This window comes from Cheilinus undulatus, linkage group 15 (assembly GCF_018320785.1).
Source record: "Cheilinus undulatus linkage group 15, ASM1832078v1, whole genome shotgun sequence".
NCBI classification, from domain to species: domain Eukaryota; kingdom Metazoa; phylum Chordata; class Actinopteri; order Labriformes; family Labridae; genus Cheilinus; species Cheilinus undulatus.
Window position 1 is genome coordinate 34,102,545 of NC_054879.1, and position 14,237 is coordinate 34,116,781.

Consider the following 14,237-nt stretch of genomic DNA (forward strand, 5'->3'; position numbering starts at 1 on the left):
ATAGACTGTTTTTAAAGGGGGCATACTATGCAAAAAATAAACTTTTTTAGGCTTTTCTAACAAATATATGTGCCCCAGGTTTGGTTGGCCCTCCCCGCTTTGAAGAAAGTTCCACCCTGTTCTCCAGATCAGGAGAGCCACATCCATTTCCTGAGAGGGGCAGAATCAGGGGCGTAGTCAGACAGCTCATTAACATTTAAAGCCACAGACACAGAATCAGCTTGTTCTGAGCAGATCTGAAACAGAGGGATTTTGAGACATCGAAAAATCCAATACTGGAGGGGTTTTTTTCATAAATGAACTTCACAGGCATGTTTTGGGGACCTCTGAGACCAATATAAATTTGTCTTTTTTGTTTTTTCTCCCTGAGATTTATTTTTGGGCCTTTTCGTGCCTTTATTGGTTAGAAGAGGACAGTGGAAAGACTCGGAAACAGGGATGAGAGTGGGGGTGAGACATGCAGCAAAGGGCCACAGGCCAGATTCGAACCCAGGCCGCCCACGTACATGGTGCGCACTTTAAACCACTTGACCATCGGCACACCCCATAAACTTGTCTTAAAGGGGTAAAATATGCAATATTTTTTAATGAGCAACCTCTGGACTGTCACTTTTGGCATCCCTTGTGGACAAGAGTATCAAAAACAGTATTTTCCAGCATTATATTAAATGTCTTAAGTGGCACCTACCCAGTAGACAGATGGCAAGAGAACCAAAAAAAATTAATTTAAATGATTTATCAATCCATTTCTGATGGTCTAGTTGGTTTCTGTAGGTCATAAGGAGGCACTTGGTATTGATTTCAGAGCATTTCATAACCAACCAAAAACTCTCTACAGGAGCTTTAAAGAAGGCTATGTTTTTATTGAGTCTACCCTAATTGATATAAACGAGGCAGAAAACCCAACAGGGGCAATTAGCAATAAAATCATTACAGCAAAGCTTAAGCATTTAGCTGCAAATAACCATTATGATTAGACGAACTCCATCTGAAACAGAAACTTGATAAGCCAACTAATTGATAAGCTTTCTCCTTCCCACCAAGCAAAGCATTTTTAACTACAGTCCTGAAGCAACCTCTGGAGAACACTATTGATCGACTGTACCTCTCTTGCAGTGTTGCGCTTCTGGCATCACAATCAGAGAGGGTGATGTCATCTATTTAGGGAGAGAGGTCATTCATCCTTTGCTCAAACATCCTCGGTGGGGAGTGAGGGATATTAGCTGCTCTCTCATCTAACAGGACTGTCTGCGGCTCTCCTGGCTCACTGCTGGAGAAGCATTTGTGACAAAGTGCTTGTACGGCATTCACAAAGGAGAACACTGAAAAGGGCACTTTATAAGACATAAAACCCAGAGATTGTATAGCAGCAAAGTACAGATGAGAAAATGGGTTTCCTGGGAGAGGAAAGTAAAACAAAAGGGTGGAGCAGACCACAAAATACTGCTTGATGAAGCTGATGATCTGTGAAATGAAACTCTGTAATTCTGGGCCATGCTTTAAGGATTCTGGTGGTTAATTTCGATTTTATTTTTATGCATTCAACATTGCGTTAGCTGAAGAGATGCCAGTTTACCTACTGAGCTCTGCCAAAGAGTTGGGGGTTTATCAAGGTGTTGAACCCCCAGCTGCTTAGGACACTAACCAGTGCAGCTCCCTTGCTCTGACACCCTCCATACGTGCATGTCTGTCAGTCCTGTTTGTGCTTTGTGTGCAGTCTAAATTAATATAAAATTATTGTTCAATCAGCTACTTTTCGGTCTTTGTTTTTCTTATATTATGGTTTCCAGTCAATGTTCATAGAAACTTTAAATTGTTTCTTTTGATGGAAATACTTGCCTATGTTGTCTGATGTAAGAAAACTCTCCATTATCAAAGACAGATCAGCTATTACTCTTGTAGGCTGTTAATGGAAATTTCTGTATTTGTATAAATCAAGCTGGCAGGAACCAGCGAGCTGTGACATAAATTTGTTGTAATTTGAAAGATGGTCCTAACAATGCAAGAGAAAATGAAATTAGACGTCTCCTCACAGTTGACACAAACTGAAAGCTTCACAAATCACCAGCATCCTGTCATGAATATTTACACCTTTAAGCTACGTCATGGCATGCATATAAAAAGGCAGATACACATATGCAAAGCACAATAATCTGCTCATGGTTTGTGGTTGCTTCTCATTTTTCAGCAGCACAGACTCATAACCCTGACATGCTGCTCATCTGATGGTTCTTTTGTGTGTCTGTCTGCATTTCACTGATGATTTAATGGCTATCTAAAAGCTTTGGCTGATACAGGAGCCCTGACCGCACTCAGACTGCCAGCTTTTTCAGACTGCCAGCTTTATGGAAAAAATGAGAAAAAGAATAAAAGTCGTGTTTTCCAAAGTAGAGGCTGAAGATGATTTGTCATCACAGAATCAGAGAGAGTAAATAAGTGAGCTATCAGGGGTGCAGATGGTCTAGTTAGGTTACGCCCCATGTATGAGGGTGGCCCAGGTTTAAGTCCAACCTGTGCCTCCTTTCCTGCATGTCTCCCCCCGACTCTCTCACCCCTGTTTCTGAGTCTATTGATAGAGGGGGACAGTGAATAACAGTATAAAAAGCCCAAGAATAAATCTAAAAAATGCAAGCTATCAAAATGGTGCACTGGAACCCTTGAAGTCCTCACATTTTCAATCATTTTGATTGATGTTAAAGATGTAGCATAAAAGATTTATTAAACAACCTTAACCTTTGACTGCCAAAACTGTTTGGAAACAGGTTGGGTTTTTAGCTTTGCAGGGTTACAAATAAGAATCCTACAAGATTTTTATAGCCCTTAAAATAAAAAAGAACATATTTTTATCAGTTTCAAGATTGCAATTGTATTTCCCATCTAGATAACTACTTGCTACTATTTATGGTAGGTCTCGAGGGTATTAGAAACATAATGTACGACTGTGTATTAGGGTCACACTAAAATGTACGAAATGAAGGGGATCTATTAATTTTTGAGCAAAAACTGTCATAATATTTTAGATAATAAAGTTGTATATTTACAGAAAACCAACTCTGCACTTTGAATTTTAAAAAGTTGTGATTTACAGGAAAAAAAAATTGAAATTTCAGAGTTAAAAAATTGTAAATTTTGACATTAGAAACTCAAAAATTTCAAGTTTTTAATGCCAATAATCAACAACAGTGTAAAGTCAGAAATTTCAAAGTCAGAAACCAAACTAAAACAGGGGTTGGATTTTCAACTATATAATCTCAAAAACTCAAAAGTTTGGCTTCATACAGTCACGACTTACAAAATCAAAAGTTTCTGCTTTTCTTGAAAAATTCCAGCTTTTTTAAACTTTAAAAATCTGAGTTTATTCTTCTAAATTAACAGATCCTCTTTATTGTTTTTAATTTTTTAGAGTGGCCCTAATACATCGTCATAATAAGGGATAGTTTATGCATAGATTTTTTTTTAAGCAATGTTATGTTTGGATTGTGTTATTAATTGCTACTAGATGTTCAGTTTTTCCAGGTGGGGCCTGGGGGGCTTAGCTTTTCCTTTCAGACACCAGTAGAGGGGGGCCCAAGGGAAAAAAGGTCTTGAGTTACTGGATTAGAGAACATAGTGGCAGCTTGAGAAACAAGACAGAATTTCTTGTAATTACAACTAAATAATTTCTCATCCAAATATTTCAAAAATCTTTGAGGACTTAAGAAAAAAAAAAAATGTATCAGTTGAATAAATGATCAAGTTTGCCCCATAGAGCTTGGCTTTTGGATTTTGGTTTTCAATGGTTATGAAAGGAAAAGAATAATTAAAATACAGCTAGGCTATATTTTAGCTGCATTTGTCATGAATGATAATGGCTTTGTACTGTCAAATAAACCACACCCTCCCTCTACAATAGTGAGCTCTCCAACTTCCATTCAAACAGATTAAGGCAGGCAGACAACGCCTTCTAGACTGGCATGGAGATATAACACACAGTCCAGCTAATTGGCAGACTTGGCAACGACATCGATGGCTAGTTGTCCAGATTGCCTGTCTCCTCCCTACCTAACTTCACAATGTTATTTGTTGGCAAATAGCTTAAAGCAATGCCTTCTTTGCCTATGGTTCCTAATACTCTCTGGTGGCCTTACCTAATTTTCCTGTCCAGATTTCTCCCTCTAAAATGAGATCTGGTTGGCGGTCTACCATCTGCCTGAATTGATATCAGTGCAGAATCATTTGCAGCCAGGCTTTGGCATGTTTGGCAAAAATAAGAAGAAACCATGTAAAATAAACATGATCTCAGTAGTGACCAACAGAGTCATGGATTTGAATTTGGCTGTAATTAGAAAGTTCTGGCTGCATAATTCTGTTTTAGGAAACAGATTTTTGTCACTTGAATGTAGGTTTCTCTGTCAGGGAAGTATGAAATGTTGTTTACTATAAGATGCTGTACAATTAAGATGGGACAAATTATTGACACCACAATATAATGTCGCCCTGACCTCTGTGATTAAAAAAGGAAATATCACTTACCCAAATTCTGTATTGTTAAGCTATCATTATCATGGGTCAGGTATAGTGCAACATGTCATATCATGAGTTACCCTGTGATTCCAATCCTTCTACAATTTCATTCACCTGGACTGACCCATCTGGGTTACCATCTAACTTCCACTGAAACTAATCATCACTGTTCTCTATGAGATCTATATCGGGGCATCACATTTTTTCATATATTTAAATAAGAATGTTACATTGCTACCTAAGTACTTCCCTTTTACTCAAGCTTTTATTCCAGGCCTCGATGTTCCTGTTCTAGATGTTAGTGCTGAGCTGAGCAATTAAAAAAGTATTAATTTTAATAAGGATTTGGTCTTTCTGACCTCAGGAAAACAAGATAATCAGAATTTGACTGTGCCACATGCCATGTTGAGCTCTTTTAATCCACAGGGTTTGTCATGTGTGGTAAATTTTTTACTGTTTTTTATTCTATAATAGCTACAAAAACCACCAATACCTCAAAAACAAAGTTATTTTATTTAGTTATTCATCCATTCATTCATATTGTATCATGATTCAGTGTTGGAATTAACTGAAAAATATTGTTAGGTTTTTTTCACCCCATTAAAGTGATATGCATATTTTTCATCTTTTATTTTCATTTATTACTTTTTTTTTTTTTTTAAGATTTATTTTTGGCCTTTATTAGATAGGACAGTGGATAGAGTCGGAAACAGGGAGGAGAGCGGGGAGAGACATGCAGGAAATAGTGCCACGGGCCGGATTCGAACCCGGGTCGCCTGCGTATATGGCGTGCGCCTTAACCACTTGACTACCGGCGCGCCCATTTATTACTTTTTATCCCAAATTGTTCATGATATTAAAGTATCAAGAAGAAGTCCCTAAAGTTTAGGCAAACTTTTAGTCAAACATTTATTCTTTTTGCTTGAAACTGGTGCCAAATCATACGTGTGCTCTATGCACCATGCAAAACTGGAATCCCTACTTTCTACAGTTGAAAAATACTGTAGAAGAGCTACATATGTTGTGTCCTGATGGATTTGCTCACAGTGGAGATATAGAATGGATTTTGAGTGACCAACAAAAACTTTAGTCCTGTTTAGTAACCTTGTTAAAAACTAAACTCAGTTTCCGCCAGTTTTTCATCAAATATCTACTTTTAGCTAGTCTTAGTCTATTCTTTCTCATGAATCAGAGTTGTCTACTAACATTTTTATTAATGAAACTTAGCGTAAGTTCAAGCAGGAAGACTTTCCACTCATCCTTTCATTCATTTATTATCAATTACTCAGGGGTCTCCATTTCCCTGCAACGTTTCCTGCTCTGGTATTCAGCTGGTATGGGCGTCTACTCACTTAAGCTCTGAGCCAATCCCCTTTCAGACACGACCTCTCTCAATCCAATCATCCTGCAGCTGTCTGTTCTCTTTCCTCCACAGCTGGTCGTTTCAGTGCGACCGCTGCAACACTCCTCCACCCCAGCCATCTCCATACATCTCATCAAAGTCCAAGTTAAGCTCCTTCATGCCATCATGCATCCCTTCAGCTCCACTTCCAAGCATCTCATCAGTGTCTGGGTCAAGCTCCTCGGAAATCTGCTCCTCAGAATTCTCTTACTCATCTTACCCTACTCCTTCAAACACCACCACCAGTGTCGAGGCTCCATAGGGGGTATCATATCCTGCTGTCGGCCTCACTACCTCTTTAAGTTCATAAAGACATCACAATGGGGTCTATTCGCAGAATACAATTTTAAAATGACAAAAATGTCCAAACTTGTAAAACAAATCATTGTTAAACTTGTGTTAAGTCTCGCCTGATTGAAATAGTTTTAGTCAACAAAATCAACAGTCTGTCAATATTGGACATTTGTGTTTTCATCATGACAAAATTTTTCTCTTCAGGTTTTTCACTACCTTGCCTTTACAGTCAATCCAATATTCTATTTGATTTTGCACAAATAATGGGAATCTTGCATTAATGCTGTAGATCACATATATATTGCTTCTTTAAGAAACTAGCATATTTATATGGTTTGACTTGATTTATCCTTTTTTTACAGTTGAACATTTTGTGCTTTGGTGCCACTTGCTTTCCTGCAGGATTAAAGAAAAGATGCCAAATTTACAGAGCTAGGTGTTAAGGAGTGTGTCATGGCCAAAAAAACAGAAACAACTATTAAGTGACAAGATTTTGGACCAAATACAAGTCACAAACAAACAACTTGAGGCAGCCCTGGAACATACTCAAGAGAAGTAATGACTGCTAAGAGCTGCCAACTCGTTTAAGCATCAACATTTTTAAAGCTGTTTAATAACTATCAAAAGATTACTGGTGTAAAAGAAACCAGAGAAATATCCTTTTTATAAGACACTTTTTGTTGATAAATTGTTAATGATCAGTGATTCCATGCAGCATGTAAAGAAAATCAAGATTTTATCTGCTTTAAGCCAATGTGTATTCAGTATGTGAACTATCTCCAGTCTAAAAGCACAAATTAAATACACATCTGAGATAATGATGCATCAGCCAGACACAAGCACAAATTTCACAGATTTGGAAAAACATCCAGACATTACTGTTTGAGCGTTCAGATTTGCATATCATAGAGGACTGGACTATTGGCTCTGGCAGAGCTCTGAGCTCGCCGAGTCCCCTTCTTGTTATAATTATAGTTCTCGAAAAAGACACATCACACATCTGCTGTTCCAAAAGAAGACATTACATCACCCTCTTCATTAAGATGATAAGTGTTTATGCTCTGTCTCTTGTTCTGACTCCACTTTCACATGTTTATAAGTACAGAGGCAGACAAAGAGGGAGAAGAGGCTCCTTCAAAACAAAACCTCTCGTCTGACTGTGTCAGTGTGAGAGGCGTGACAGAGCAGGAGTGAGCACAAATACAACACGCTCAGAAATACAGCATGACTGCTCGTGGAACTACCCACGGTTTTCTAACAGCCAGCCTTGCCTCCCGCTCCATTTTCTGTCTGTAATTTCTGCTGTTCTAGGACATCAACTTACCAAGCAGAGATCTTCACTGACTGGCCCACTCGACTTGAACTTTCTGTCTTTGATGGTTTGTAGGTGAAGGATGAAAAAGTAAAGCAGTTTCTGCTTCTACCTGCATCTATTAGGCTTGCATGATAAGAAAAATGTAAAATTCAATAATGCAATAAAGATATACGGTACAGACATTACAGGGTGCATTTAAGCAGCTATATCTCATTGCTGTCCTTGGTGTTTACACTACGAGTCCGCAACATCCACCCATCTATCCATCTTATCCTGTTTAGGGTTGTAGGGGACTGGAGGCGATCCCAGCTGTCATCAAGTGAGAGGTGGGGTTCACCCTGGACTCTTCACCAGTCACTAGACATATATATAGACAAGCAACCAGGCACACTCACATTCAATCCTATGGAGAACTTTATCACCAATTAAGCTAACAGGCATGTCTTTGGACTAATGATCATCCAGAGGGTGAAAATAGCTCCACACAGAAAAGACATTACTGACTAAGATTTGAACCAGGAATCTTTTTGTTGTTTGGCGACAGCTACAGTACCACAGTGCAGACTGAGTTTAAAACATGTTCCTTCCACTAAACTGGCACCAATATAAAGGGAAGCTGTTAGCTAGCCCAAACCTTTACTAGATCAAAATTAGGAGTCAGAATCACAATAAGCCCACAATATTATTATTTCACAACACACTGTGCTATGATACTTGTTATTTTTCACAGTATTGATATTGTGACAATATTAATATTTTCCTACTAGTAATGTTATCTTTCTCTGTCATATAAAAACACTAATTAAATTGATATTTCATAATGCTCATTGAAAGGTAAAGTGCTGGCTTATTCACTAATATGATGTCACAATCACATCTTATCACTAGGGATGCACCATATTGGATTTTGCCAATATCCAATATTTTAAAACTCATTTAAGCTGAAACAGATACCAACACACTTTTTTTAAATTGCAGAAGCCACTAAGTGTCTCTCGTACAAAAGAGGCTGAGTCAAACAGAGGTGAGAGAGGAGCATGGAAGGAGACAGTCTGGTAGCTGTTTTATGCTTGAGGGTTCATTCAAAATGTTTAGCCCCCGCTGACCATGTGACACCCTAGGAAACTACCGATACCTGGTGGTACATGTAGCCTATACATTTTAAAATTTATCAAGGCAGATATATAATTTATACTGCTGATACATTGTTTGTAAATGTCAGAATGTCAATTTTCATAAATGCTGGTATAGATATTTGACTTTTTAAGCTAATATCTGCTAATACCAATATCATGCGGATAATATTGTGCATCCTTAGTTTAGTCTGATTATGTTTGGATGACAAGGCTGTCTTCATACCTGAAAATGTAATTACTTATCATAATTGCAAGAAAAACAATCACAATCATGGGCAAATGACATTTTGCCTCTTTTTACCCATTTATGCCAATTAAAACCCTTTTTCTGCCTGCTCTTGCCACTTTCCACCCTTTTTTTTTTTGCCTTCGTTAGCCCTTTTTTGCCACTTTCCCCCATTTTTGCCTCTCTCCATCATTTTTTGCCTCTGTTAACACTTTTTTTTGCCCCCCTAAGTGTCTGGTATCCTACACCACCTATACCTGAAGGTAAACCCATACATTTGCAGATATTTAAGGCTGATATTGATTATACTGCCAATATGTAGGGCTGATATTGATTATACTGCCAATATGTAGGGCTGATATATCCTCTTTAAATGCCAGCAGAGGAGTTCATATCTGCCAAACACATATTTATCTTTGAGCTAATATCTGCTGATGCCGATATACTGTTAATATCATGTGTCCCTTCTTATCACTCTTCATCCTTTAACTTCTTTTCATTGCTGTTAGACAGTATCCTACTACCACCTTCTTTTTTCTGTTATTCTGCTGTTAACAGTTTCTCATCCATATAACACAGAGTCCTAAGTCCCACTGCACTGTGCAGCATCGTACACATGCTGTCCATACAGGATGCATATTTAATTCTAGTGCTAATATCTAGCGCTTTTAAAATGAAGGCAGAGAAAAAGATGCATGCTGCTTTGTACTGACGAGGCTTTAACAGATTTGAGCCAAATAGTTTTAACACAAGTCAGCGCAGAATACATTTTAAACATTGATATGGAAATAATTAATGCACAGCTATCTCAAATTTGTAAAACGAGCTGACGAGCTCTGCAGACCAAGGAAAGTGAAAGTAAATACAAAATATTGTTTGTCGTTTCTCTTTGCTTATTTTAATGTAAGCGACTGAAAGGAAAACAGGAACAGGGCAGCAAGGGAAAAAAGGTACACCACATTGTGTCAAATGGCAATGTGCTGCGTTGCTTGTTGGCTGTCGTGAAACCACAACAGACGTCAGTGCAACCAAGCTGCAGTTAGGACTTGGTGTAAGCCTCATTCTTCTTGTAATAGGATAGGAATAATGCAGTGGTGATTAGGCAGTTCAAATTGGTAGTGAAATCTGTGTAAGCGACATATTTTTTTCATCTAATAAAAATATGTTGCACCAGCAATTTCATATTTGTATCAAGAATCAGAACAATGTTACACTGGTGTACTCATTTTGCCCCACATCTAATCCAAATGGTTGAAAGCATATCAAGTATACCCAGGCATCTATACAGTGGCCAGAATGAACACAAGTGAGATAACATTACTTGTTAAAATAAAATCATTTAGCATATTTCTTTTCGATGAATTCCAATTCGGGGATATTTTGCTAACAAATGCTCAAGACATTGCTGGAAAAGGCAAAAAAAGGAGATAACAAATGCTAGTGCTGCACATAGATTGCACAGGCAAATAAAACCAGTGTAACAAGGTGAAATCAAGACCATGGTAAACACTATTACAGATCAGCCATAGAGCAGGCACCTCAAACAGCATGGAGATGAGTCAATACAGTCTGAGTGGATTATTTCTGATGTCAAAACATGTTATGTTGTCCATGCATAGTCTACAATAGAAGCAAAAACACAACATCCATCCACTGATATGGACTGGGTTCCCTCTTTGGATGGAGAAAACGGAGGCAAGCAACTGTTGCCGTGGAGATGTGGAACACATTAGGTCGCTCGGCAACAGGCCATCAAGCACATGCCGGAGCCACTCCCATGATGCTTTGATTCTGCCTAACCACCTCTCCAGCTTTATGTGTGGATGGGGCTTCCTGGCTTTTGACCAGCGCCGCATTAAGAATTAATGTTTCTGCCAACCACCTTAAAGACGGCAGAGAGACGAAATCTCCCTTTAATCTGATCCTCAATCTGCTGGATTAATACAGCAGAGTTAAATAAGATGTAAGGATTTATCAGTGCATACCTGCTATGACAGATGCTAATTTTAACCACAAGCCATGAATTTCTTTGTCATATAAAGAGAAAAAGCTATATGTAGAAATTCAATTATGCTGTCCAGACAACGTCAGGCATGAGTATGTCACACTTTTAAATTTGCACATGTGGGTAATTCAACACCACAACATTTAAAATGAGTGCATAGTGTAATTATCAAGAGGCCTCAAATTTAAGTTTTATTATAGTAATTATAACAGTTAGACAGTCATTCTGTGATGAAAGCTTGGCTTTATAACCCCTTTGAAACTATCAGCTAATCATATTCAAATAGAAATTGAGCAGCAGCTGCATTACCCTTGAGAGCAAGTGTGACATTGTGTAACAGTTGGTCTCTTACCTTTGTTCTTGATTTCACTTTTGACTTGACCTTCTGTCGCCTTTTCAGTTTCTTCTTACTCAAAGCCTTCTTTCCCCTGAAAGTGTAACATAATCACTTACAATTGCAAAATATACATATATTCTTACTTAATTATAGCAAAGCATTCCTTGTCAACAACATATTCTTCTGTAACTCGCATGATGTGGAAAAAACAACATAAATCCTTTGATTGGTTCAGAATAGCTGTATTTGTGCTCACTCCTGCTCTGTCACGCTAAGAGCTGTTGAATTAATTCCAGAAGAATTTAACGGTAATCTAACATTCACTTTTTCACCCTCACAAGGCAAGTCTATATCTTAGGTAGCAGGCAAAGTGCACGTCTTTGAAGCACAGTGCTCCTTACTTAACTGTCAGAGGCATACAGCTGTCACCAGATTCAGTGTTACTCATTTTGACAAAGCACTAAAACAGGCAGCAGTTTGGTTTTGCAGACAATCCCCTTTGATGCTTTTAAATTGTCTTTGAAATCTGTGTTTGAAATCTGGCTTTTTGAGATCAATTTTACCCCTCATAACAGGCTGACAGTGACTAGACAGTCCTGAAGCCAAAAATAGATTTACTACTAAAAACAGAATAGAAGTGCATAAATAAATAACTTTTATAATCCACTGTTAATAAAAACAACTCAGTCTGGATTAATTGTTCAGGTCAGTTTGAAATGTGTTGATGTAATAACTGTGGACACCTCTTTCTCTAAGGCTCATATCATTCACTCAGTTTCAACTCTGCTCTTTACAGTAGTGCAGCGATTCTCAAACTTTTCAGCCCACAATCCCCAAAATAAAGAAGCCAGAGACCAGGGACCCTCACTGTACCCAAGGAAGCATAGTTGAATACAGCTGTGCACATTTAAGAATAGTCATGTTTAGACTCACATTTCAAGCATTTTTTTTAAACATTACACTGATTTCAACATAAATCTCATCAAATGACTATGTTTTATTTTATATCTAACTAATTTTAAGCATATACTTTGTGAAAATGGGTAAATATTATACAATTTGAAATAATTTTAAAATATTTGTTATTTTTTGGAAGACATCCCCTCTCAGTGTCCTGAAACACCCAAGGGGGTCCCAACCTCCAGATTGAGAACCACTGCAGTAGTGTACTGTTGGGCTGTAATTTGAGAAAAATAAGTAAATTGATAGACTATTTAGTTTAATTCTATAAAGATGGTCTCTGAATATTGACATTCAACAGACTGACAATAAACAGAATTATATTTTCTAGATCAGGGATGAGAAACATTGTTAATTGGAGGAGGGTTACATTCATTTTATTTTCTATGCCAAAGGACAAAACAGCTATGATTACTAATGACTTAACGAAATAAAGAATATAAGGATTACATGATTATTTCTATAACTTTATATTTTTAAACTTAATATAAGACGCATTGAGTGATGTATATTACAAAAAAAACTTTAAAGCAGCTATTTCTGCCAGTGATATAATGATTTTTTTTCAAATAACTTAGCCTAATTTATGGAGAGCAGAAGCAGCCAATTCTGGCACAAATTCACTGCCAATGTGCATAGAGGATGAGATTTGATATAATCTCATAATACTCTATATAAATGATGTTTGAAATGTGTACCTCCATGACCCTGATGAAGGCTATGAGACAAAACATGTCAGTCTGATGAAGTGTTCACTGAACTACAAGTGGTGCTGGAGCTTTCTGTTTCCTTTAAGAACTTAATATATATCAGTAATCAACCACTATAAGAGAAATCTTTCTATGTTTCATGCTTCCATGGCAGATTTTGTTGTTTTAAACTAAATGGTATTTGATATTGAATTGGGGGCCACATTAGGGGAAGTTGAGGGCCCTTGCGCCATGAGTTGTCCACCCCACTAGATCATACCATCTAGGGCTGAACGACTTGTGAAAATGATCTAGCTAATTGCAATTTTCTGTCCCAACATTTCAATTTAAAGCTAATGTGCAATTATTTCTTAAGTTCCTCACCTTATGTATTTTTTAACAAACACAAGCAAAAAATCATTCTACATCATAGACAGCACAGTCTTAGTTTAAACTAGTTCTGTACAACTTTGAAAAAAATACTTCATTGTGATTATTTTGACTTATGTTACAAATTTGATAGGAATTGTTGTATTGAAGGGAGTGATCATTTTAATGTCATTCTCAATATGATTAAAACATACACAGAAATAAGCAAAGTAATATTTTTTAGAAACTATTCTAAAAAAATGACACTTTAATTGGATGATGTATAGGGCGGATCATCTCTGCTGCATAAAAAGTTACAAAGGCCAACTGGTATTTTGGCACATATTTCAGGTTAAAGAAATATTGCTCCCTCTGTGAGCAGGCCATTTTGCAATTTAATCTAAATTTTGATTAACTGCCCAGCCCTAGTTATTTTAATATTAACTATTTTTAGCTATATCTGTTTTTAGGAGGATGCAAATAAAAAAATCCAGAAGCTATTACCACCAATAATATCAATTCATTTCTTGCAAAGAACAAAATATATACCAGTAATCAAAAATAATCTATTATATACATTTATGCTAGCTTCTGTGTTTTCTTCATGTTAGAATTGAATAATTAAATTGTAATTGAAAATGACTTGGGGGGCCACATGGAGTGAAGGGGGGAGCTGTATTTGGCCCCCGGTTCCCCAGTTGTACACCCCTGCTCTTGATCATACAGTCACACAGTATGATCTATTTACTCATCAAAACATAAGGAATTTATTGACATAATTCAAATTTGAGTGGAGATCTTATCTTTATAACTAAAACAAATCAGTAGTTATTTCCCTCAAGTTGCAAAAGAACAAGCAAAATATTCCCCTTTCATTTGAAGAACATGTGTCTAATAAGCTGGTAGGTAAAAATAAAACTATGGGTGCAGATAGGTTACATTAGAAACTCCCATGTGTATAAGATCAGAGATTCATGAGGTGTAAAAGCGATAGTTAAATG

General features: G+C 37.2%; 1 protein-coding gene across 18 annotated transcripts in view; it reads right to left on the minus strand.

Annotated features, from left to right (window-relative positions):
• Positions 1-14,237, minus strand: part of mycbp2 (MYC binding protein 2) — a 112,540-nt gene that overhangs the window by 96,555 nt on the left and 1,748 nt on the right. For all 18 annotated transcript variants that reach the window (XM_041806818.1, XM_041806810.1, XM_041806813.1 and 15 more), the window contains exon 2: positions 11,234-11,309. In XM_041806818.1, coding sequence (XP_041662752.1) covers positions 11,234-11,309 — 76 coding nt within the window. The remainder of the gene's footprint in view (positions 1-11,233; positions 11,310-14,237) is intronic.